General features: G+C 38.9%; 4 protein-coding genes across 4 annotated transcripts; 2 read left to right on the top strand and 2 right to left on the bottom strand.

Moving 5' to 3' along the window:
- The first annotated feature begins 666 nt into the window (after window positions 1–666).
- LOC6651267 (probable RNA methyltransferase CG1239) lies at window positions 667–1,916 on the top strand. The gene is made up of 2 exons (XM_002073302.4): window positions 667–1,628; window positions 1,687–1,916. The coding sequence occupies exons 1-2, from the start codon at window positions 879–881 to the stop codon at window positions 1,867–1,869; spliced, it is 933 nt and encodes a 310-aa protein (XP_002073338.1). The 5' UTR covers window positions 667–878; the 3' UTR covers window positions 1,870–1,916.
- Window positions 1,917–1,942: 26 nt separating this feature from the next.
- Window positions 1,943–3,523, bottom strand: LOC6651266 (CCA tRNA nucleotidyltransferase 1, mitochondrial). Its single transcript, XM_002073301.4, has 2 exons — window positions 2,355–3,523; window positions 1,943–2,299 (listed from the first exon to the last, which is right to left on the bottom strand). Exons 1-2 carry the CDS (start codon window positions 3,453–3,455, stop codon window positions 1,967–1,969), a joined length of 1,434 nt encoding a protein of 477 aa, XP_002073337.1. The 5' UTR covers window positions 3,456–3,523; the 3' UTR covers window positions 1,943–1,966.
- Window positions 3,524–3,752: 229 nt separating this feature from the next.
- Window positions 3,753–7,108, bottom strand: LOC6651265 (kinectin). The gene is made up of 3 exons (XM_002073300.4): window positions 6,863–7,108; window positions 4,939–6,807; window positions 3,753–4,880 (listed from the first exon to the last, which is right to left on the bottom strand). Exons 1-3 carry the CDS (start codon window positions 6,983–6,985, stop codon window positions 3,858–3,860), a joined length of 3,015 nt encoding a protein of 1,004 aa, XP_002073336.2. The 5' UTR covers window positions 6,986–7,108; the 3' UTR covers window positions 3,753–3,857.
- Window positions 7,109–7,378: 270 nt separating this feature from the next.
- Window positions 7,379–12,351, top strand: LOC6651264. The gene is made up of 8 exons (XM_047010895.1): window positions 7,379–7,497; window positions 7,556–8,048; window positions 8,103–9,482; window positions 9,539–10,790; window positions 10,855–11,448; window positions 11,511–11,653; window positions 11,726–11,834; window positions 11,898–12,351. Coding segments are annotated over exons 1-8 (4,038 nt in total). The 5' UTR covers window positions 7,379–7,495; the 3' UTR covers window positions 11,963–12,351.
- Window positions 12,352–26,474: the final 14,123 nt, after the last annotated feature.

Here is a 26,474-nt window from a genome sequence, read left to right as displayed (position 1 = left end):
TGTGACACGCGCCGGTCACCTTATCAAGTATGATGCTGCAACCCTTGTCATCCACTTCAACTGACCACTGGTCCATGCACGCAGAGTTGGTATAATTTGCTGCCTTTGCCGTTGCCCTTCCACACACCCGAAAAGGGGTCAATAGGCGGCACGCGCTACTCCTCCAACCGCTAAAGTCTCACATTTCGTTGAAAAGTAGACGAGGGCATTTAACGGATATTACAAACAATGGCATGGACTTAAATTTACCAATCCCTATACACATATTTTGCTTTCATTAGCCTAGCTTTGTTATGCAAATTTTGCAAAATAAAACCATTCCCAACTAGCAACTAGCAGATAGAAACAGTTGCAGCAGGCATTTTTGCCAGGAGGTTGATATACATATAATTAATGCTATGAATCGATTGATTTGCTTTGCATTTCATGCACAATTGAGGGAGGGTGATGTATTGATAATTTGCATATTCAAAGCCCGCCAATAATTTTGAAAACATAAAAACAGTGGCGCCCTCTGCAGCGCGATTCCGTGGCGCCTTCTGCGGATTTTAAAGTACAATTATCGAAAATGATCAAAAAGCGTGAAACAGTGGCGACCTCTGCAGTGGAAATTAAAGTAAAGTTGTTGATAAGTACCGCTTTTTTGAGTATTAATCGACTCACCCACAGTAGTAAAACAACAGCTGACTTTTCGAAACGTGAAAGCGGAAAAGTTAATTTTTAGTTTTTTAAATAATACATAGTAATTAACAAATAATAATTAATAATTGTGAGTGACTTTTTAACGAATACAGTATCTGTGTCACCCACCAAAAAAGCAGGGTGTTTGCCTTCGACAAAGCATCCAATTTCTTAAACGTTTAGATTCGTTTCTGAATATGGAAGTAGAAAACAATAACAACTTGCCGGCAAAGTTTACGGAGAAGCGTAAGGCAACCGATAAAGATGAAGGGGATGATGCAAAAAGACTGAAACATAATGTTCCCAATATGTTAGACCCCTTGACATCCGCATCCTCCGTTTCCAACTCAACTCTCCCACCACCACAGAGCCCCAAGAAGAGACTGCATCTTGAGAAGCAGAAGCCCAGGCAAAACAAAGATCAAAACTTCATGTATGGCAATTACAAACACTATTATGGAAAGCGTATATTAGATAAAGATTTCCATGATATCCGTTTGGATGTGTTAGCCACGCAACCAGAACTCTTTCAAGACAAGCAATTGCTAGATATTGGCTGCAATTCGGGTCATTTATCCATAGAGATTGCGAAAAAGTTCAATGTAAAGACGCTTGTTGGCCTGGACATCGATCGGAGCCTTGTTAACGACGCCCAAATGGCCATTGGCTCGCTGAAACGTCAAAATCCTCCTGGATCTAGATTTCCATACAATCTGAGATTCCTGCACGGCAACTATGTACTTGAGGATGATGTTTTATTAGAAATAGAGCGCCCGCAATTTGATGTGATTCTTTGTCTCTCAGTGACTAAGTGGATACATCTCAATTTCTGTGATGCAGGCTTAAAGCAGGCATTTCGCCGCATGTTTCTTCAATTACGACCTGGAGGCAAGCTCATACTGGAACCACAGTCCTTCGACACATATAAAAGGCGAAAAAAGCTATCGGTGAGTAAAAATGAAATTATTTGGTTCAAAAATTTGACTAAAGTATTTGTTTGTTTAGGAAAAAATTCGGGAAAATTACAATGCCATTGAATTAAAGCCCGAAAAGTTTACGGAATATCTTCTCAGCCCTGAAGTCGGATTTGCAACTATGGAACTAATGGGCGTACCTGACCATTGTGAGAGCGGCTTTAAGCGACCGATACAGATTTTTACAAAACGTTTGGTTGAAAATGATTCTTGAAATATACATTGGTGTATTTACAAAAAAAAAAAAAAAAAAAAACCATCTTTACCCTATGAAATACATATAACAATGATGATGAGGAGAAGTGAGAATATTATTCAATCCGTGGTTTTTTTGGAGGCGTCTGTAGTTGATCTATGATCTCTGGCAGCTTCTCCATTAACTGCTCGGACGTTAGCTTAAAATCACTGTCTGCCCATAGAAGGCGTAATTGGGTCAGCGCAAGCCCAAGCTTCTGGCCCACAAGGCCTGATCCCTTAAGTGTATTACCATTTATCGGAAAACTTGGTGTTGCCCATGACTTTAGCTGTCGGTGAAGTTCCAGTTTGTTAGAATACTTGAGCAACTGCTCAACATAGTCACGCTTAGCGTAGGGTTGCAGGCAAAGCTTCTGATAATCACGCAGACAGCTATATTCCTTATCCACCTGAGAAGAAAATTAATATTTAGGTAATATTTATGAAACTAATACTAATATTTACACGGTCCCGCTGCTGAGTGATAAACAGAGCCAAGTCTCGTTCATATGCAGACAGTTTCAAGCGTTCATGCAGTTTCATGGCGTCCTCGACGGTGTGTAATAGCCCTGTCATATACAAAATTGGATGATTGGGAGGCTCAAACTGTTCCAAGTCGCCGCAAAGTCGCTCAAACTCCTGCAATTCGGGATGGGAAGGAAGTCCACAGTATTCCAAAAGTTGACACCGGTTCATCTCTAGTAATAGCTCGCGCCCATAGTTGCCCACAACTATCTTTTGTAGCTCTGACCAAATTCGCTCTCCGCTAATTCTGCCTAGGCCTGCGGCATTATCTTTAACGGCCAACAAAGTTTCTGTATCATGACTATTTGCATCATTAGCGATTCTTCCATAAAATCTAAAATAACGTAGAACCCGTAAATAGTCCTCTTTGATTCGGATATTTGCATCGCCTACGAAGCGTATACGACGCTCCTGTAGATCTTCATAACCATAGAAGTAATCATAGACAGTGCCATCGAAACCGAGGAACATGGAATTGATGGTTAAATCCCGTCGATTGGCATCCAGCTGCCAGTCTGTCGTGAATACCACATCCGCATGTCGTCCATCGGTGCGCACATCAATCCGCAATGTTGTCACCTCAAAGTTCTCTTTGTTGTTGATGCGAGGAGTGATGGTTCCATGCTTCTCTCCCTTGGCATTGATCATACGCACGTCCTCCTTGGTAAACATTTCTTTCATTTGGTCCGGCGTAGCCGTAGTTGCCAAGTCAATGTCCTTCGGTTTGATACTCATGAGAATGTCACGCACAGCACCACCAGCAATCCTAAGCTCAAAGTTATACTTCTTAAAAAGGGATACCAGCTGCTCCAATTCAGGTGTGAAGATGCTATGAAACTCCGGACTGTCGACTTTTTTAAATGCCGGCTCTTCCCTCATCTTGGGCGGCTTCCCCAGCTGGGCTACAACCTGGTCAATGTTGGTTGATGCAGACGATGACGCAGTCGGCATCCGGCAGGCAATGGATCGTTGGACTACTAAAGATGCAGGAGCACGTGTTATTGTACGCAGCTTGGAGATGGCGTTGCGTATGCCAAGCATTTGAATAATTTCCAATCCCGACACACGAACAGCTGTTGTCAAACAAATCCCAAAACTGTTAGTTCCAGCAATTGAACTAGTTCTCGAGTTTTGCCAAAATCTGTTATCGTTAATTTGCGCCAGTAAGAAATTTAAAATCAGTGCTTTCCTAATTAACGAGAATATAGTTTAGTTTAGTTAGTTCTGACATTAGTTAGAAGCAGTCTAACATCAGTTATGGCCACCATCAGGTAAATATTTCAGAATGCAGTGAACAAGAAACTTTTTCAAAACATTATCTATCGAACAGAATTGATATTTTGATTTGATATGGGGAATGTTTTCGTATATATTTATGATAAAAATAAATTTGGCAGTAGTTGAACGATATAAACAATTAACTCATGACAACGTACAGGTAGACTACCTATTCTTATTGTTATTACTAGGCTGATTCTCTTTGTCGCGCTGCGGTGGCTCGCGAATCTTTCTTTCTAGTCGTTGATTCATTGTGAGCTCAATCTTGGCCAGAGACAATTCGTATTCGTGCTTAATGCGCTCATACTCGCGCTTCATGTGCGCCTCTTTGTCCTCGGCATAAAGCTTATAATTCTGTGCCGTTCGTTTTGCACTTTGATATCGTTGTTGGGCGGCCCTCATTGCCTCCTCATGTGTACTTTGCAATAGTTTTAACTGGTCACGCCACTGTTGTTCCACCTGATCAACAGATTGCTTTTGAGCCTCCCATTGGGCCATCACTGTTTTCATGGACTGACGCTCTGACCCGATACTTGCATGCTGTTCGTCCAGTTCCCGTAAAAGCTCGGCAATTCGTTGATTCTTGGCTTGCAGTTCAGTTCGACACTTTTGCAGCATTGCCTTCTGTTTGCTCTCTTTGGCTTCCAGCAATTCCTCAATATTTTCACGTTCGGCGAGAATGGTTTGCTTAAGCAGTTCCACTTCCGTTTGCCGCTGCTGTAGCTCGCCGCAGATTAAATTGTACTCCCGCTGCAGGCAAAGGGATTTCTCCTCGGTTTGATGCAGTCTGGATGTAAACCGCTTCAGTTCGTTGGCAAACAGCTTGGCCATCTCGTCCCGCACACGCTGCTCAATGCGTTTGATGCGTTCCTGAGTTAGGTCTGGGGAAATAAGTTTAAAGGGTTCATCTTTAAATTCCCCTCCAGGTGAGGAACCCGATGCTGGTGTTTTGGGACTGGATTGCTTCTTTTCCGATGTTTCAGCTGCCTGTTGGTTGATATACTCCTCAAACTGTTTGGCTTTGATCTTTAGTTCATTAATGATGCGCTCCTGTTCAATGGACAGCTCAATCTTTTCTTCCAGTTCGCTTTGCAATGCCTTGGACTGCTCTAGCTCTAGTGACAGATCTTTTAGTTCCTTGGCTTGCATCGTGTTAACGTTTTGCAGTTTTAACATTTGAATTTCGACCTGGAAAACAAGCACGTTGGCTATCAAGAGACTTTAGTGGACTTTTTTGTTTGCTTACCTTTGTAATCTCCGCCAAATGCTCAATGCATCGGCTACATTTGTCGGAACTTTCTTTGGCTGCTGCTTTCGCCTCCTCACGTTTCTCTCGATCCGATTTTTCTCGCAGAGTCTGTAATTCTCGTTCATGGCAGAGTCTCTCGGTTTCCAATATCTTGGAAAGTTCCTCTGATTTGACTTCAGCTAACTGCATACCGCGTTGAAGGCTGGCCAACTGTTGCCGCAAGTCCTGCATTTCCTTAAGATTGTCAGATTCCTGAAGCTTGCGAAGTTGATAGTTAAGCGATTCCTTGTCATTGGAAATCTCGGCATAAAGTTTCTTTAACCGTTCCACCTCTCCTTGAGCGTTTTTAAGCAGAATCTTGTGTCGTTCTAACTCCATGCGCGTGTTGTCAGAGGTTCGTGTTCGCAATTGTCGATTTTCCTCATTAAGTTGTTCATAGTTTCGTTTAAGGCTATCATGTTCCTGCTTTAGCTCCTCCAAATCGACTTCGACATTCTTTAGTTGTTCATCAATTTGCCGCGCTTGTTGCTTAAGGGCATCCCGCTCGTTGGTTAAAGTCTCTAGTTCGCTTTGCAGGCGTGATTTGTTTAATGATTTGTTCTGTGCCTCCGATAATTCCTGATGCATCAACTTAAGGCGATTCTCTAGACGCGCCTTTTCCTCTCTCAGCGTGGCCAGCTGAACGAGGGAATGATTCTCCTGCTCCCGTTGCTGCCGCAACTCCTGGTTGCGTTCTTCAACCTGTTTCTCTAGTTTTCGCACTTCCTCTCGCTTGTTTTTCAGATTTCCCAGTGCCCGATAGAGCTCCTGTTTTATATGGCCGATACGATCAGTGGGGTTGAGCGGAGTACTGCCCACCAGTCTAGAATCCTGACCCTGACTTAGTCGGCCAGTTGTAATGTCTTCGGTATGGTGCTGCTGCAACAGAGTATCCATCAGATCTAATTCCGCCGTAGTGCCATTAACTCGTTCATTTAGAGTAGCAATTGTCTTTTCCATTGTAGCCACCTGAGAATGCAGTTCCGCTATACATTGTTTCTGACGGACAGACTCTGCCTCAAAGTTGGGCTTACTGGATAGTTGATTACATCGCCGCTGAGCGACATCTAGTGCCCCGTTAAGTTCATTGATCCTCGCCGCCTTCTCCAACACCATTGTCTCGTGGTTGGCCTGCAGGGCTTGGTAGCGCGTTTGCATTTGCTCCAAATCCTGTTTCGTTTTATCCAACTGATCAGTAACGCCGCAGAGCTGTTGTTGCATCAGTTCCAATTTGGCACGGTGTTGTTCCTCCATTTGTTTAATACGTATGTCAGCATGACGCTCTTCACGTTTATGTAGATCTCGCTCTACCATGTCGTACTTACGCTGGACATCACCCAACATGCTTTGGGCTGTCTCCAATTGGCCCACTAGACGAGTGTTTTCCAGCTCTAACGATTTCTTATCGCCCCGCAATTTTTCAAGATTGTTGTCTTGGTTAGAACAGCGTTCCTTGGCTTCTACCAAAAGTTCATGCGTGTTCTGCTTCTCTCGCAGAGCTCTGTCTAGCTCTGCCTGGGCAATGGTCAAACGCTTCTGGTATTCATCAATTTTCTTGTGAGCTTCAGAAGCCACTTTATTGACGTTATTCAACTCATGAGTTTTTGACTCTAGCATCATTTTTAACTTATGTATTTCCATTTCACTTTCGTGACGAATATTATGCTGGGCGCTGGCATAGTTCTGGATTTGGTGTTCCACATGATGTGAAGGCAATGTTGGCAGCGGCTGCTCCGGCAGCAAGTTCGAATGAAAATTGGTTGTCGAGTCGACTGTACTATCATCATCGTCTAAGTCATCGAAGGCATTTTCCAGCAGATTTCCCAACTGAAATTGTCCATTCGGGGTGAGAGAACGGATGACATTCCATCAGTTTACTTACCTCTTCTTCGCGACGCTTCTGGTCCTGAAGCGCCTCTTCTTCTTCTAAACGGTCCAAAGTCGAATTAACCTTTAGTGTCTCACCGCCCTGAAACAGGCTGACGCCCGGAGTATTCATATTCATCGTACGACGTCGCCAACGCGCCTAACAACAGGTTAACAAAACTATAAATTAAAACAAAACAAAATTAAAAGCGCAGGCGCTGCCGTTCCTCTACATTTGAGCGTCGATAACGGAAGCAGGAAGACCTGTGCACTAAATCCTGAACTAGTTCCTGGCAGACAATTTTTCAAAACCAATGCATATTTGACTACGCGTCAGAAAAGAAACTATCTATATAGATATAGACTATTGAAAAATCAGCTTCTGACATATGGCGCCAGGTATTTAATTTTTTAATTATGCCGCAAAATAAGTCACTCAAATCGAACCGGAACCATAACTACCCTTACTCTGTTAAGTCGGTTTGAAACCTCTGTTAAGTGGCGCCAATTCGAAACCATCTGGCAACATTTTTTTAATAGCGTCGGGGGCCGACATTTTAAATAAGATTGTTTTAAGATTTAAAAGGCCAAGCCCTATGAAAAACAAATATTAAACGCATTTGGCTTACATGTTTGCAGTGCAGATAAGATGTGAGTATAAATAATAAATCTAATTTGAGCTTCAGTTATCTGGAATTGAAAACCCAAGGCCCAAAAATAAGAAAAAGATGAACGCTTCACCAGAGCTGGAAGCGATATTAGCTGAACCTATTACGGATGCGGATAGACTAGCCGAATATTTGAAGCGCAAGGCGGATGAGGTACCAAAGCAAGACAATGTGCGTCTCTTTGGAGATTTCTCAATTGATTTGAGTTTCGATGTGCCTCTGATAAAAAAACCCGAGGAGCCGAAACCAACAGAAGCACTAGATGCACAAAAACCAAACAAAACGCATCTGCAGGAGTCAGCGCCCGCTTCGGACGTACCAGCAGCTGTACCTTGTGATACTGAACCACCCTTACAGCCGCCCAGAGCCGTTAGCATCTCCCCATCACGGCGTAGTGCCAGCAAGGTGCCTGGTTCAGATCGTTTGCGTCGTGTTGCTATCAGGAGGCGCTCCCAAAGCTGTGGTCGTCGTCAGCTGCTTAAAGAGTTTGACAATGCTGCGTTAGATGCGCCTATCCCCAGTTCGCCGGCTTTTGTAAGTAAATGTTTAAATTATTTCAAGCATAAGTTAATTGATTTTTCTAATTAGATTCCAACAACGAGCAGTACGCCAGTTGAAAACAAAAAGCAGTCACCAACCCAGAATGAACTTCATCACGAGGCAGTACCCAATAGTGAGCGGGTCCCTGAGGCAGAAAGTGATCCAAATAATATGTTTACAAACCTTGCCCAATTTCGCCGCGAAGTGGAAGCCACGTTTACAAAATCTTTTAATCCGAATCTTACCCAGGGATCTTGTTGTCCGTGTTCACCGCAAAGTGCAGTTAAGCGGCGAACTTATACCATTGAAAAGGAGAGCAACCTTGCTGAGACAAGGCTTAGCCGGTCAAGTTCAAACCTCAACGCGACATCTTTGAGGTGTGCAAAGCAGACATCAATAAAAACGCCAATGGTGCGACTGCGGCGCGTAAATACTGATATGGTGGTGCCTGATACGCCTCCAGTTCCAGCACCCCGTCGCCGTCAGCCTCTCCCATTGTCACAGCCGGAGGTGGAGGTAGTAGTGCCGGAAACACAACCACAAGAACTGTCCATGACTGGCAGTCAGTCCCAGCAACTTGGCGAAATCATACAGAATCTATCCCGACATACTAGCCTACCCCTAGTAGTTATTCCTATCAATACTCAAAGCCCTAGAGCAGATGTAGCGATTGACAAACATTTGAATAAGGACGAACCGGTTGACACAGACAGTCGGAGTATTCAAACATCAAGTCAACAAAAGGTGCCCGCTCTTAAAAAGGATGCTCCCGATTGTGGGGCTGACTTAGAGCCAATTGACGTTATCAGTCGCAGCATTCAAACTACGAGTCAGCAAAAAGTGGAAGATATCGATATTTTGACTGACGATGACAGCGACGAAGGAAGCGACAGGACTGCACCTCTTAATCTAGCCCCACCCGGAGGCAATACGACTAGACAAAAACGCAAGCTTAATGCCAATTACCGCAAACCTACCGAAAATCAGGAAAATTCCATGCAGCTACTGAATCTACATCGAACCAATTCTGATCGACGCCATCGAAAGGCAACACTTGCGTCAGTTTTAAATAAGGCACCCTGTACGCCCATCAATGGAGAAAAATTTGCAGGCGAATTGGTCCGGATGAGTAACTATGAGATTCTAGATCTGCGAAAACGAAATTCATTGGGCCTCATTTATCCCTTGAATGGACATCGAAAGCAAAATTTGGAGCAGCAAGCGGCCTTAGAAGAAGGTATACGTTTTGAGATAATGCGTAGGAATCTAGATGCTAGTAAATCCGAAGATTTGCTCAGCGATAAAACTCAGGTTAAGGAAGTAACGGTTAATGTTTCCACATCAATGGGTCCACCACCTACAGCTCTTCAACAGAAACCGAGACGTATTTCGTCCCGTTCACGGTCACGACGTCAAAAGCAACCCATAGTAAGTTTAAATAAGTCACGTTATAATCCAATTTAATACAAATTAATCTATTTTAGACCAAAGAACTGGAAAACTATATGGCTCTTGAGAAAACCATGCAAGAACGTATCAAGTCACGAAGCACTTCCAAGCGGAGCCTTTATACCAAAGGGGAATCAGAGACTGAGGACTACTCTTCATCCCCAGAAAAGCAAAGAAGAACGAGTTTGAGTTGTAGAGACTCTATGTCAGGGCCTGAAAGCGACGAAGATGCGAACATTATTACTACTGTTGTAGGTTCGCAATCTTTGCAAAAAGCTGAGAACCAAAATCGCTTATCCCATAAAAGGCGAGAGAAATCCACAAACAAGACGGTCCCAGAACAGGAGACATTACCAATACTTCAAACAGAACAGCAGGTTCAAGCTGACAGAAATGAACCTGCTGATGCTAGTAGAGCAGTAGCTCCTCCACCAGACTCCAATAATGGTGATGACGACGATGAAGAATTGGGGCACATAACAAGTCAACATCATCAAAACGAAGCTCACTCTCCGCATGGGTTATCTGCATCTCATTCGAGCAGCCCTAATAAGAATAATTTAAACCAACAAAAAGAAAATGGGAAGGCCCACACTTCTTGTCTATCTAAGTCATCACGAAACAAGGATCCGGAAATAGAAGATTTACCTAACAATAGCAAAGATGAAAATGAGTTGCAAACAACACACAATAATTCAAACTCTATTCGTGTCCGTAGTCTAGATGAACTGATGGCACAGTCTCCGGATCGATCACAATTGGAACCGAAATCTCCTGACTTTGAAAAACAAATGCCAAAACGCATGAGCAAAACTAAAATACAGAATACTACAAATAAGGAGAAAACCAAGGGGTCGGCGTCTAAGAAGAAATCGTCGAATTCATCGACATCGCAGAAGAAACTGGTGTCGGAAAATCAGGGTGTGTCTCTTGCAGACAACGCCACTGAGGATGTGCAAATTGAACATATGGAAGCTCTTCGAATGGATAGTCCTCCACCACAACCGAATCTAGAGAATGATCTGCTGCTTGATGACGATCAGCCTAGCACAAGCAAAGCTGCACGTGAAGCACTGCAGCGTTGTAAAAGTCAACGGGAACAACAGGCAAAGGCGACAACGAAAAACGATGCGGTGATATTCAAAAAACCGTTGGCGCCGGCGCCACGAGCCAAAAAAAATAAAACAAAACTTGAAAGGCAATTGGATAAGCTTAAGATTAATATACCTTTGAACGGAACAATGATGACAAACTTTATGCAAAATCCAACTGAGCAACATGATACATGTAAGTACAACTGCGATCCGTTCAGGAGCCGTTTATTAAGTATTAAAACTTTGTCTCTTTACAGCCATTCGCAGATCAAAGCGAGGTCAGGTGCCGTTGCGAAATAACTTTTGCCATACCATCAAAGATCTCACTTTCGTCCGGTGTTCTTTTCAAGAACATATTATAAAAGCCAAAACCACTAAAATCACTAAACCGAAAAATCGTAGCAAAGAGACAGAAAGCGATTGCATTATGACCAGACCACCGTTGTGCTCTAGCACACCTTGTAGTGTGGAGCCTCCAGTTATGAACCAAAAGAATAGTAATCAATCATCGAATGCGCCGATACAGTCTCCAAGCATTATCAGCTTAGGCGTAGCTCCGTTTTCTGACCAAGAGGATAACTATTCTGAGCCAGCGCCATCAAGTGGTCCAATCAAAAGAAAAAAGGGAAAGAAAACTACACCAAAACAACCGGATGCAGGAAATTCTGTTCCTGAAGTTCATCACGGCACATCAAAAAATGTGGAAGTTGCGACACAATCAGATCCACAGCTTGATTTACCAAATGGAACATCAAATGTCGATCGATCGGCTAACCAGTTTACATCATGGCTACATGGTTCAGAAACTCTAGACACTACTAATCAATTAAATAGTCTCGATAATCATGCCTGTAAGTAATTCAATATAATTCGTAATAGCTGCATTTTCAACATCCTCTTCTTTCGCTTGCAGCAACAGTAAAAGATTTGGTCTTCAAAAATTTGGAAGGTATTGACTATGCATTTTACAACACCGCTGAAAAGACTAGCTTAGGGTATATGCGATTCAAACCGCATCAGAAGCGCGACAAGAAACGTTCCAAAACAACAACAATGGTATGACATTCATAATTGTTGCAGTCGTTCTGTTTTTATTCTAAAATTATGTTTTATTATTTGTCAATTTAGAAATTTATTGTACAGTATGGGCAGTTCGCCATCGAGACCATATTTGGTGATGGCAGGGAATCAGAGTCGGTCGTCCTACGACACGGTGAAATGATTGAAATTGAAAATGGTAAATTCTTTGCCTCCTGCCGTTTTCTAACATATGCATTAATATATTCCTTTTTATTTTTAGGCACATACTATTCCATAACAAATATGCTTGATATCGTCGGCGTAATTATGTTTATTCGAATTTAATTGCAAATTCATAATCAGCATAACAAAGTTTCATATCATACACACATAACTCTAGTCGTACACAGAGTTAGTTGGAAATGTGTAATGTTTATTAATTTATTTTTTTTTTTTGTTTTGTGTAGTGTTTATTGATGTTAAAACTATAGGTATAAGTATATGAAGTCCCAATGTTTATAGAAATTTTTGTTTTATTATCTCGTATTAAAGTAACAAATGAAAACTGTATTTATGTAAGAAAATTATGACCGAACTATTTGTTATCCTATAATTACTGTTGAAATCTTAAGTTTACTTTATGTATTCACAATATTTTGCAAAAGAGAAACTACAATTTAGTTACATTTTGAAATAAAACATCACAAAAGATGAAAAGATTACTGTATAACAAAGACACAAGTCTAATCCGAACCTATGAGCTGCTTACAATTTCAAGTTCATTTAATTTCCATTTTCTTACAAATTTACAAGCTTTTGGTTATGTGTGGGTTGTGTGTGTTATTGTGTGTGTGTGGGTGTGTATGTGTGTCTTTGTGTCACTGGAGACTTCAAAAAGAAAATGGCAAACAAACGAAACATCAGCAGCAACATTGATGATACGAAGCTGGCCCCGCCTTCACTCCGCATGCGACTTTTTAACACATTTTGCACGTTTGCTTTGTGTGTAGCAATTTTTTAAAAGTATAACATACACACACACACACGCACACTCACAAGCACCCAAACATAAATAAATACAAAAAGAAAATTAAATCAACAGACATTTTCAGTACTCGAAAGCGGCAGGTGTGCGTCAGTCAGCAAACGGAATTCATCGCCATGTCTCTGTGGCAGTCTGTGTGGCAGGAAAAGCATTTAAAATTAACAAAACACCAACTGACATTCATTACAAATGCGTCAAGCCTTTTGATCAGCTCACGCACATTGCCACACTCTTAAAGGGTATTCTATATGGAATACGATGAAAGTAATGTGGCTCCGTCGTTGTTGCTACTAAAAGAATTGGGTTGATAGCAGCAGGACACTACGCCCACTGTCAAATGCAGCTCATGCATGCCAATCACCAGGACAGCTACAAAAGGATGGCAAGAACGGAGGGTGAGGCGGAGTTTCGTTAGTTCTACGGACCCACGCAGCGTTCGCCAAGAAAATGTTTCACCTGTAGCTGAATTTCAATTTGCTTGATGGCGACAACAATCGTTCGAATAAAAACAATTGAACATCGGTTTGGTATATAAAAGAAGACTAATAACCAGCTAAGATAGGTATTGGGTTGCCTATGCTCGGCATCTATGGCTATTTTGAGTATGCCAATTGGAATGGCATAAGTATCTGCTTGGCTAAGACATGATTGATGGCGTTGTTGATGATAACGATGTTGATACTGCCAGTTGGCAGAGACATCAAACAGCCAACTTGCCAGCTCATTACAAAGGTAAACATCTTAATTTTGTGCACACATTTGCACAAGCGCTTCCAGGATGCGGTGCAAGAATGGTGTCCTGCAACGATGTGGCATGACTTTGGTAAGCTTTTCATGGTTTGCTTTGCACCTGGACAAGTGCTGAAATAAATCTAATTAAATATTTAAAAAATAAAAAACCAAAAATGAAAAAAAAACTTTAATTAAAAATAATGCATACCTACTGTAATATCTCTTTCTCGCCTCTTTTGCTCTATATTCCATTTTTTCTACTTCTTGGCTCCCTCCCTAACTCGTATGTTGCTTCGTTTTGTGTGGCCTTTAAATGAGATTTCTGTTATCAAGTATGCGCCGTGTATGCCAGCAAAAGTACCGAAAAGGTGCTCATGCATATTTAAAAAGTTCTCAGTGTTGGGTGTCGACAAATCCATTTTGGAGCTGGTTAAGAATACCTCAGACATTGCCCAAGCACTTTACATTTGCATTGCGCAGACACAAGAGTCACAAAATTTGTTTTGGGCCCAACTTAACTTTAGAGAGTGTCTCATGTGCCAGGCAAATACATAAATAGACCCATATCAAAATTTAATGCGGTTTTTACCCTTTTTTCACAATTGTGGCAGATCTGTGCATATTATTATAATGTAGACACATCATTTTTTGTCATTTGCATATAGTTAAAGCTGACCAAAGTCTATTGTTTCAATTGCTGTAGCTTCAAAATTTTATTTGCTTAAATTGCGTTTACCATTAATCGATTAGTTTACCATATATTTATTTGATAAAATTCGAGCTACCGCATTGCCAGTGTATGTATGTACATCGATTATTAATAAAATAATTCGATATAAAAAGCATTTAGAGTGGACTGACCTCTGATATAAAAAGTTCAAATGTCATGTGACATTTTTCCTTTTGTTTTCGTTTTTTAATTGAATAGAAATAACTAGAGCGACATTCTAATATCAATTGTGTCGAATTTCTCTTACCCTTAAAAATCCATTTTTAAACATTTAAACTTGTGGATCTGAATAAAAAGGTTTTAGAGATGAAGTCTGTCAACATTTAAAAGGAAGTTGACGTACAAATTATAATATAAAAAGACCAATTCGAGTGCAAACTCTGAAAATAAAAACATTTCAATTGGGAAAACTCTCATCAAGGGTATGAAAATTGATTTTATTAAACAAAATTATATTATGCAGCTTAGATTGGCACACAGAAATCAAATACACTGACCTCATAATCGCATTCAAATAAAACAAACGCATATAATTATATCCTTCTCCCCACCCCCATTCTACAAATGCTAATTAACAATAGCCACAAGGCTCATTGCATTTGCGGTTGATTAAAACTCACAGCTGGACCGCATACTCAAAATTAGTTTTGCATTGAAATTGCAACCGTAACGCATTCCTAAAAAGTTTCCAATTCCCAAATGCTTTGTATCCCAGGACTCATGTTAATTAAAACAACAAATAAAATCATACATGAGGAGAGAGAAATTTGCTTCACTAAGTTAACCTGGTCTTCAGGTATCACTGAGTTACTTACCAACATATCTCCTTACCCTTTACATTTATGTTCTTTTCAAAATTTTTGCTTTGCCATTCGTTTTAATGAATGAAGCTTGGTGTTGTTTTTGTTGTTGTTGATGTTTTTGCTGCCGGTTCTCTCGGCGAAAATAAATTATTCAAATTAGTTCTCGTTTTTGCATTGAAAAGGGTTTGATTTGTAAGTGTGTGTGTGTGTGTGTTGGCGAGTGTGAGTGTGTGTGGGCAACTGAACGGCTTTTTGGTTGACCAAAGACGGTTTCTCATTTGTGGTCAGTGCGGTAAATGTGGATACAGACATCCGCACAACTATCCAGACAAATTTCAATATATATACATATACATTTATATATGTATGTATGTATGCGATAGTGTGTGTGTGTGTGTGAGTTAGGTCCTTTGGCATAATTAAACTGCTAAAATTTGAATGGCTTTTAAAAGTTAAAGTCTTGATTGGGGTGGATGACGATGGCTTAATATTTCTTAAGGTTGGGTAAAGTCGCTTCTGGCACAATCTGAATGGATCAAATGGAAATGCGAATCATTAATTTCCCATATCGATATCTGATGTCTATATTTTGGTATGAGATTATGGTTGTACCTAGTCAAACGTCAAATGTTCGCTAATTTTCAGTTATTTTAAAATTGATAATATACTTGGATATTATATTTCATAGTTCTCCATTAGTTAACTGAAAGTCTTGCTCTTTTTTTTTGTGGCAATTGTGGAATTAAACATTGTCGTCTAACTTTAATGGTCTTAAATATTTAGAGCGCATTGATGTAAATCTAATGCAAACGGAAATGAAAAGATAAATAAAAAATAATGAATATTCAAAATTGAAATCAAATATTAGAGTGACTACATATATGCATTGGATATTCTTTCTGCAATTGGCACGTGCCGTGGTAAGTTTATCGTTTATGTGGATAGGAAAAAAAATAAATATTTGTAATTTGATTTATCAACGGAAATGCATCGATGCTTTCGAGCGGTTTATGCATGGCAGAATTTTCGTTTTCTCGTTTTCTCTCACTATCTTGCTTACAGCCTAAATACCTATAAAGGTATGTAAAATAATAGATAGATGAGCCGACCACTCGATGAGGTATTCGATATATCAACATGCTACTTCAATTTGGCCAACAACGTCTGCTGTTGTGCCGGCGGCAAATGCAATCTACTTTTTTAGCCCAACTCATCGGCCGCAAGTCAGATGAAACACACAACAAACAAACAGGACGTTATCCAAGAACCACTCAGCAAAAAACCAAAAGCACTTTTTGGGGAGCAGTCGACGCTGTCGTGCAGAAATTGCTTTTGATATTGACGGCACCTTAACCAGGTGAAGGTCCAGGTGCAAGCCCTAAAGTGTTTTCATATGTGAGATTTAAACGTGAAGCGTGTAAAAACTGCATGTAAAGTGTTTGCTTGATGGCCCCAGCAACTGGCCTATGGACAGTCTGAGGGCCAGGATAATCGAATATGAGCAACAGTTCGTTTTCTGGCCAGAAGGCTGGCTGGGTGACCTTTCCAGTTCTGATTGGAGGTTGAGGGTAGTGGGATTGGGTTGGCGCATGCGCAATCTAAATCACTAAAAGAGTAGTAGATAATCTTGGTAACAAATAGTAGTAGAAATGGTAACAACTGACTTAAACTTGGAGTTTCATTTTGCAGAAAAGGAAACTTATGTCTTACATATATATAAATATATTACCACATTTCAGTATGTTATTAAATAACATCCATTTATATAAGTTTATACTCAAACTATTATTATATAGTTATATAAATTTTGATTTATGTTATTTTTGTTAGTACTTTAATTATAAATTCATAACAGTCAAAGTGGATTGGGTATAGCTTATCTTTTAGGTTCTCCAACTTTATCTTTGGCATCGTCAGCTGTTGCCTGTGTTCCAACAGCTGGACATTGTTATCAGTGAAATAACAACAACAAAATATTGGCCACCCACCTGGCCCATGGCACTGGAAATGGTTGCAACTGGAAGCCGCATTTGTATTTCTATTGCCATCGTCGTCGTCGATTGTCGGCTGTTGGCTGTTGGTTTCGTGTTTGTCTTGTCTGGTTGGCGCTTTTGTCGCACATTCAGTTCCTGTTCGGCGTCATACGTTAACGGTTCTAGTCAGCGGTAACGTTGTTGGCCTGGCCCAAATAAAGCGGTAGCGGCGGCTTTAGCGTGAACAACAAGTGACGGTTACGTTTTTTGAAAAACATACAAATTGTTTTTCAACCAATTTCGGACGAATTGAACGTTTTAAGTGCAATAAACATGTACAAAATAAAGTGATAAAAATCGATGAATTTGGCAAAAAATAATTATATTCAAATCAAGAAAAAAAAGAATTTTCGAAACATTTTAAATCTGACAACGTGGCGTATACGCAACACTCATACAGAACAGGTAACAACCATATACCCATATGTATTCCACTATTGTTTGAACTTGATGCACTGCCAAAGGAAATACCCGACTATATATTAGAAATGGTTTTTGCTTGCAATTATTTTTCATATTTCATTCATCCTTCTGGCTCTCTAACTCGTTAGAGCATAGCGTAATCCGCTTGCAACGCTTTTGCGACGTCAATTGCGTGTGAAATTTGGTATTTTCTCAAAGTAATTGCAATAAATTCGAGGCAAAAGCCAGACAAGGTCTTAAACCTAGACTCGGCATCCTTAAGCTGCGCCACAATGCCGTGCCATGTCAACAACAAGCCCAACCAACAATAACAATGAGTACAAGAGTAAAAACTAAATTCGAGTTAAATGCCCAAATAACAATAATAATGGCATAATAAAAGTAAGCACAGAAAATGGTGGAAAATGCAGGAAATTCATTCTGCAGCAGCGACAAACCAAAGCAATTTATTTCATGTGCCGAACTCGTTGAGGATTTTAGATTCGAGTGTGGATGAAGGTAAGCAGCACAAGGAGAAGCCGGAGGAAAAGGAAGCCGTAGCCAGGAGCTCTAAACCCTTGCAATAGAGTGGGGTTTTTAGCAACTTACTAAATGCATTTCGACTTTTCTCACTCTTCCATTTGTTTTCCTTTGTTTTTCTTTGGCCTTGCTTTCAATTTGTATTTCTATGGTATTTGTAATTGAGTTAAGAGTTTGTTTTTAATATTTTTGGAATTTTTGATTTTACTTTCTGTGGATTGGAAAGCAATCTCTATTGTTATTTCAATATGAAATGACAGTTGAAGCCCTCTAAAAAGTATTACTCTTGATTGAACTCTTGAAAGCTTCAAATAATACATTACAACAAGAAACGAAAGGATTTCGTTTGTAAAACTGATTTTGTATTTAAAGTACACTTTATTGCAAGTTAATCACTCTTTTTTGCCATTAACAAATGTATATAAAATCAATTATCACGTTCATTCTTGCCGAGGACCGACCATAAACAAAATGATATGGCATAAACTTCATAAAACTCATTTGTGGCTCAATAAATTAAACAATTAATGGTTCAGCAAAGGTCATCAATAAAATTGCAGAATCATTGTTCAATTTTTCATCATCTCGCGGTCATCCAAATATCCTTCTCACGACAACTCAGATTCCCATGAATCTTCATTCTATGGCCATTGTCAAGAGACAACATGGCCAAGCGGCATGTTCCTTATCCATTACACAACGATTCTCGCGCGCGTCTCACAATTAAAAAAGAAAAAGGAAGCAAAAAAACAGAAACGGTCATAAAACGTGGAAATTCCTTGGTAGCGACAGCAACAAGAGGAACCACACAGAAGAACAGAAGAAAAATAGGCGAAAAGAAATAAACGGCCATCGAACAATTTACAGGCGTAACCAAAACGGGCAAAGTCATACGGAGGAGGACAATGTCCGAGTTCATACTAAAGCAAGGCCCAAACCCATCAGAGGTTCATGTCACGTTTACTTGGCTCTTGCATTTGCCACGCCTACAATTTGCCTTTAACTACTTCTCATACTTTTTCTTTGGCACGCACTTCCCCTTTCTTGCCCTTTTTTTTTGTCCTCTCTCCTTTTCTCTCACCTTTCGCTCGTTATTAAGAGAACAATTTTTAATTAAATTTTCGCTTGAATTAGCCCCATTTCACGTCACGTGTTAATAATAATAATCAAACGTCCAAGATGATGACTAACTGAAGAATATTTAGCGGTGCTTCCGAATCATAATAAGTTTTATTCGATATGGTCGTGACGTAAAGGACCCAATCCTTTTATTCCATATTGAAATATAGGTAAAAATTCATAATAATAATAATAGCTAACTGAAACTGACTAGTTGAGGGCAAACAATGTTTTTTTTTTTATTATTGTATATGTTTTTTGTTTTAGCCATTATAGCATTATTATTATTTTTCCTAGGATTTATGGCCTTGGCATGATCCGCAGAGCTGAAGCTGATTATAATTTTGTTTGACGTTCATTGTTTCGTGGTTTGGCCTTTAATAAAGATAGTAATGCAGGTGAGGGAAAAACCAATGTACTAGAATTAAATTTGCATATAATTTTAGTAGTTTATAAAGGATTAATTTTGAAATATGTGATAAATATTAGTGGAAAAGTACTCTTATGAGCGATTTTTTTTTTGCAGAAGAGTTCAATATGTTTATGTAATGTTATAAATTTGTTATGAGCTTTTTATTTAAACAGAAAATATAATGTTTAAGGCACATGAAACAAAATTTATGATGTGTCTTGGCTTCACGATTTGGTAATCAGTTGTAAATAGAAATTTTATTTTACTTACTTTTAGACGCATTCGTCTCAGTGCGTTCAATTCTGTTAATTCCTATTATAATATTTTGCAAGAAAATACCAAGAATCGAAATGCTTTTGCCTCCTTCGAGGAATTGCCATGCGCAAATATTTAAACTTTAATGCTAAACGACAACAACAACGACAACAAGAGCAATGGGACCAGTAAATAAGCGGAATAATTAGCTATGAGCCTTGCGGCATTCACCATCAACTAAAGACATACATACATACATACATACATACCAAAAAAAGAAAAAAGAAAACTCTTAAAGTAATAGCTCTGCCATATCCTGCCAACATAAGTGCATGAGCCAAACACTTACATACATACATACATATATATATTGTTTCCCCGTTCTCCTGCCCTCCCGGCATATACCTAAACCCATATCCATTGCCATACACACTACCTAACAGAAGCATCCTTGATGTCTCGTCGTTGTCGCCGTGTTTAAATCAATTTACGCGCGCTTTGGCATATTTAGTGGCATAAAACAGCAGAGCATACTGAAGAGATGTTCGTCAGAGTCGGCGGGGATGGGGTGAGTGGCAAGGGGGGAAGGGCAGGCGGCATGCTAGGGAAAGTGAAAAGTGCCGTTGACAGATTTTTCTTGTTTTTGGCTGGATGGCAACCATTTGAAAAGTGTCTCCCACTGACATGCCGCAGACACTGTAAAATTTATGAATGTATAACGTAAGAAAGAAGATGCCTTACCAAAGAATGAATGCTACACGAGGAACTTTACTTTATGCCAACTCTACGAATACCAATACGTGAAACTAAAATGATGAACATTTTTTGTAATGCTTAAAGCAAGTTAAATATAAGATTGATCTCTTATTTATATTTTGAGTTTAAAAATAGTTTTTAAGTGAGTTTAATTATCTGAAATTATGATACATTTAATATCTCTCAAAGCCTTACTTGTCAAATAGTTTTGTTCCTGAATAGCTTTCATGTTCCTAAGCATTGTTACTTAACTTAAGTTTGCATAGAAATTCTTCGTTATTAACTATGCGAAACCTAAAAGTGCATAATGAAGTAAAAACTTTACTAGTTTGACTTAAAAAGTTGTTAACAGTTGAAAACTAAAATTAATTAGTCGGCTGGTGAAACAAAAATAGTTAAGTGCAAGAAACTGCCAACACAGGGCAGAATAGCAGACAAAACTAAGGCATAAACTAAGAACTACAGATGGTTATAAAGTTATACCATGTACTTACTACATAAAAATAGTAAGGAGTTTAGTTTGAACGTGCCTGACTTTGAATACCCTTTCAAATTCAAACCTGGGATCAGCAATACGATATATACATATACATATTGATAGCCTCAATTAAGTGCTTGGGCGCTCATGGGTTCAATAATATGCTCCCTAAGCCATATACCCATTTTCCATTTTTTTTTTTTTTTTGTATTTTTTTATTGGCAATTTTTGAACCTTTTCTTAAGCTGCCTTTTGTTGTTGATGTTGCTGTTGTTGTTGTTGGTGTTTTTTTGTTATTGTTGGCCGCTTAAGCCAGAGCATAAATATTTAAATTTGTTACTGTGCCAGGAAAATTGATAGGATTTAATGACATTCAGGATGAGGGAGCCATGCCAGCTATACTATGCTGATGGTGAGTTACTGATAAGCTCCACTCTAATGCGATATTCCTCACATGTCTATATACACACACACACCACAAATACATATGCATACTGACTGTGCTCGTGTGTGCATAAGGACAAAGTGTTAAGTTGTTCCCCCATCTTTCGTTTTGATTTATGGCCCCCGCACATTTTAGGCTCATTAAAAAGCCATAAAATGCTGCCATTAGACAATGCATAAGTATATCCCAATAGATCGCCCCAATTCCCCCACACACTCGTATACATACTCGCACAGGACCAATAAAGAAGTCATTAAAATAATTGCACAAACCGTCAAATTAAATGAAGAGACAGAGAGGAAGAGATAGTTGGTTAAACTAGCTTATAAACGGTTATGACAAAAAGTAGACCCTCAATTGGAATTAACCTCAGGTACACCCCCGTGTCGGATTTGGGCAGCGCTGGGCCTATATCAATTAATACAACAAAAAACGCTGCTCATTTTTATTTAGAAATTTGAACATAAATTTTTTGTTAATTTGCCTTTTTCTTTTACACTGTAATTTAGCCAATTTCCAACCAATATTTTAAAATGACATGAAACAGACAAATGGACATGAATTTTTCATATAATTTTTTAATGGAATATATTGTTGTTCAAAACTTTTTAGTGGTCAGTTTCTTCAAACTCTACGAAAACCAATAAATTTACAAACCTGTAATTAAGTCATTTTTTAGCGATTTTCAAAATTCATGTCTTTACTTTTTTGGAGAGCAATCTTTTAATTTGAATTAAAATTTCAAATATTAATATTTTAGCCAATTTTCGCAAAAACTCCTCATGTATACATTTAATTTTCGGTCGAAATTAATCTTTTTAATATGCAAGTAAAACCATAAAACAGTATTTGCAATATTTCATTGAAAATCTCAAAAAAGTTAATATTTTGAGTCCGTTATTCTGTAATTTAAAACGTATTATATTGGCCAATGTTAGCAAAAAAAAATGATCCTGATAAAAATAATTTAAAAAAAGTAAGTACCAGGCCAAGTGGGTTTTAGTGCATTTTAATAGATCACGTTGCAATAATAATTTTTAGGCATACAATTTTAAAATAGATCAATAGAAATTCACCGATTTGTACAATATTGATATTCACTAACTATTGATATAGTTTTTTGTTTTGTGCTGTGGCTATTGTTTGTGGTTATTGTTGTTCGTGTTTGTCATTGGCGTTGGTTTTATTGTTGGCTCGTAGTTATTATCATTTGTATTTTTATCACCCAGCTCGATTGCGTAGATTTCTGACGTTGTTTTTATGACCATTTTGATCCTAACACCTCCCTCTGCCCTTTTGCTACTGCTCTACATAAACACAAACACACACACAGTACAGTAAAGTGAAGCGCCCAGTGGGAAAATTGCATGAACATGAGAGGTTTTATTATTTCTATTATCCATCTGTATCAAATGTACATACGTATATATGTATGTATATAAGTGTGAGCTAGTTTAGGAGCTGCAAAGTTAATTAAAAGCCCTGCTAAGCACATACATATGCATGTATGTATGTAGTATGGTACTCAAATAATGTGGTAGAACAATTTCATTTGCCCAAAACTATGCAATGAATATTTGATTTCGTTTCTATTATTATAACATGAAGTGTGCAAATTGAAACCTTTGTCTCCATGAACTTGGGCATTTATTATTTTGCTATAAAAACTATTGTTTAAATTTAAAATTGTATGTCTGTGAATAGTTACTGCCCAATTATTTCTTACTACCAAAAGAAGGCAAATTGCTTGATTTGAATTGTAAATTGTTGCCATTTGAAATTTATATATTGTATACGTATATATACGTCTATTCGGCTTTAAGCCATATACATATATAGGTATTTTTTGCTTCTATAAATCAAATATACTATCAGTATCTATCATCAATCATAATTTATGTTTTCAACATTTATAAAAAATTTAAATTTAAAAAAACGCTTTTTTCAGTTTGATATATTTACATACATATACCACTTCATATTAAATATAGTTTCATATTCAATATAGTTTTGTTGCGAATTCAAAAATTGAATATTATAGTTGAGGAAGGATATAATTCTAGTCTAGGTTAAAAACTCTGGCAGATTGTTGGTTAATGTTTTAACAGCTCTCTTAACATCAGCAACAGGTATAAATTTTGCTCTCGAAATTTAAATTTTGACTTGTTTTGCAAATATTTTTTGATTTTACCAACTATTTATTTGCATTTTGTGAGCAGTTATTTTAAATTTTTCTTATGCATATATTTAGAATAAATGCAACTCATAAATTTGCTATTGGGCATTTAGCCGGTATTTTTTTTATGTATTTTTTTTGCACATCAATGAATCTCGTAAATTTCAAATTCTGCAAGTTTGAATGTATACGGGAAAAGTGCTCTTCACATATACATATATCATCAAAGCGTGTGGATGTATGTGTGTAGACTACGTATGACAAACTGTGCACATTGTTGTTGTAGTTAGAAAGTAACCAAAAATGTTACAAAGCATCCTGATGGGGCCCAAAAAAGTGGAGGACGAGCGCCACACACTGCTTAAAATAACCGAATTGTCGCTCCGCATGTCGTTTGTGTGGAGCGTATAATATGTGTGTGGTGTGTGTGTGTACGTGTGTGGGTGTTTATGTGGGGGCATGTGCGGTTGCATGGGCAAGCCAGGAAACGAGACAAACCATTTGACTGCATCCAATGTGGGAACGATGCTTCATCGCGCTGCTTCAAAACCCATGGATGCAAGCACAATTGATTGCAATGATTGCCAGAAAGGAGAAAGGAGATTGGTGAAAGGTCTCTGGTGTGTGGCATTGGTGTTTGTTTGCACTTGTTGTGGCCATAATTGAATTTTATGGCCGCTTATTTTTATTGCCCTACCCCACCCCCATAACCTGAAAACGGCAGCTGCCAATTTATGGCATAAATCGAATTCGAGAATCAGGCAGACTAGAGTGGGCCCCAAAACGGGTGAGCTGGGGGGGCGGTCATAAAGCAAGTTGTGTATATAATTGATGCACGCAAATAGCTAAATGTGTCACCAGAATTTACTGCGACATTTATGTATCCCCTTTCATGTCAGAAAACATGGAAAAATTTCTAGGAAGTGCGGTCAACAGTTGGAGCGATTATTCCCTTGTTATTTGCGCAGAAGGCAAAAAAGGAAGTAATACAATTTTATTAACATTATGTTAATAAATTTCCAAGCCTACATGAATGACATTTCCTCTTTGTAAAGAAAGAGTATCTGTTGGTTGTTTCACACAATAAAACTCGCAAAGCTATTGTTGTTGACCAAATCAATATAATAAATTATATGTGCTGAAATTATTTTGGCTTTCACGATGCGAACCGCCCTCCCCGCCAAAAAAAAAAACAAAAACAAAATAACCAGTCAAACTTTTCCATCCTTTGCTGTGAGCAACGAGCAGGTGTGAAACCCGAAAAAGTAGGCAAAGAAGTAATACAAAAGATTGCAGGACGAAGACAACATGAAACATTGAAGCCAGCTGTCTGCAGGGGGACAGCAACAACAAGAAAGATAACAACTGGGACTGACCTAGACACACATCGTTGCGCTCATAAATCTCAATTTGATTTGGGTTTTCTCCCATATATGCACAAATGTATGTCATACATACATATATCTATATATATATATATATATGTTGGCATACATATATCTATATATATATATATATATGTATGTATCTTTTTTCTTTGCCTCCTTCTGATTTATCTTCATCATCTTGTTTGCCTTTCATGATAAAAGCAGTCAACGATTTTTGCCATTCGCCATAATTTATATGATTTGCTTATGTTGCCTGCCTCTGATTTGACTTTTGCCCAACTCGGCATGCCCGTCTGTGTCTATGTCTGGGCCACGCCCCATTGCCCAAACAAGTCCTTAGTCGGTCTAATTGTTTTGCCATTGTCAGTTTCCCGTGTAATTGCTCCACAATTAGGCTGCCATTAAATGAGCTTAGCTAACATATATATATATATATATATATATTTAACAGTGTCATGTGGCGACGGAGATGGCCCAAGCTGTTACTGACAATAATACCTACGAGTATTTCTATCCTTTTGCCCATGTTGTCTAAACAATGTCACTTTAAATCGCACATTTCTAGAGGGTCATTAAGAGAACCGGAAAGTAGTTAAAAGTAGGGGATGAAAGCTTGTTTCGATCAGCTGGATGACTTTGGATAATTAGTTTAGCTAGCTGCCTAATTGCATCAGCGACTGTTTGTGATATCGGAGGCCCTGGAGGCGGGTCTGGCTTGACAGTCTAATGAAATTGCCAATGAACCACACGACTCATTACTCTTACTCTATAGCTTACAAACAAGAACACAAATACATACATTCATACATACAAACATATGTATATACATTCTTGGACCGTCCCAAGATGGGCGTCCACCCGTCACTCCTAACCCCTCTGCCTTCTACTTCTTCTCATTCATTCATACACATAGATTCTTTGTCTATGTAGCACATTCTCTTCTGCATTGGCTTGTCTTAATTGCCTGCCCTCTCGCATAAGAATTTAATTTATAGCCCAAGCTGTAAGCCAAGTTAAGCTCAAGGGTCGCGGCTCGTAATGTCGATGTCGGTTACATTCACCCGCTCTTCACTCCTTTAGCCGACACAATGTAGCATAGTGTAAATTATAACAAGCATCGAGAGAGGAGAACCCAACTAACGTAACATTGTCCTGGCCACGGGTTTTGTCGTACACTTTTTTGGTCACGGCTTGAGTAGAAAATAGAAACAGAAAAGAAATCAATTAACTATGTGTATGTGTGTGGGTGTGTGTGTGTCTGTGTGTGTGTGTGTGGCCTTGTTGAGGCAACGTCAAATAAGAGAAGCCACCATGAAAGAAAGAGTGCGGCAGGAAACGGAAACGTCGGCAATAGATAATAATGAACGATAAGTGTTAGAGTTGCCGCCCACAATCAGTCAAGCCAGTCAGTCACGCCCCAAACCAGAAACAGAAGCAGAACCAAAAGGGAAAGAGGGAATCCTTTGAGCAATTTCGAGAGCATTGTTTGATGTCTCTCCTCTCGTTGTTGACTCAATGCCTGAGTGCATGTGTAAATTTAGCT

Source organism: Drosophila willistoni, chromosome 3R (genome assembly GCF_018902025.1).
Source record: "Drosophila willistoni isolate 14030-0811.24 chromosome 3R, UCI_dwil_1.1, whole genome shotgun sequence".
In the NCBI taxonomy this organism is placed as follows: domain Eukaryota; kingdom Metazoa; phylum Arthropoda; class Insecta; order Diptera; family Drosophilidae; genus Drosophila; species Drosophila willistoni.
The sequence above is the reverse complement of the archived record's forward strand: the minus strand, read 5'-3'. Positions and strand labels throughout refer to the sequence as shown.

Coding starts and splice junctions, on each gene's coding strand:
- LOC6651266 (XM_002073301.4), bottom strand. CDS start 3,455: ATGCTTGGCATACGCAACGCCATCTCCAAGCTGCGTACAATAACACGT. Junction 2,300..2,354: donor TCACTCAGCAGCGGGACCGT/GTAAATATTAGT, acceptor TTTTCTTCTCAG/GTGGATAAGGAATATAGCTG.
- LOC6651265 (XM_002073300.4), bottom strand. CDS start 6,985: ATGAATATGAATACTCCGGGCGTCAGCCTGTTTCAGGGCGGTGAGACA. Junction 6,808..6,862: donor AGAAGCGTCGCGAAGAAGAG/GTAAGTAAACTG, acceptor GGACAATTTCAG/TTGGGAAATCTGCTGGAAAA. Junction 4,881..4,938: donor ATTTGGCGGAGATTACAAAG/GTAAGCAAACAA, acceptor CTTGTTTTCCAG/GTCGAAATTCAAATGTTAAA.
- LOC6651267 (XM_002073302.4), top strand. CDS start 879: ATGGAAGTAGAAAACAATAACAACTTGCCGGCAAAGTTTACGGAGAAG. Junction 1,629..1,686: donor AAAGGCGAAAAAAGCTATCG/GTGAGTAAAAAT, acceptor TTGTTTGTTTAG/GAAAAAATTCGGGAAAATTA.
- LOC6651264 (XM_047010895.1), top strand. Junction 10,791..10,854: donor AACTGAGCAACATGATACAT/GTAAGTACAACT, acceptor GTCTCTTTACAG/CCATTCGCAGATCAAAGCGA. Junction 11,449..11,510: donor TAGTCTCGATAATCATGCCT/GTAAGTAATTCA, acceptor TTTCGCTTGCAG/CAACAGTAAAAGATTTGGTC.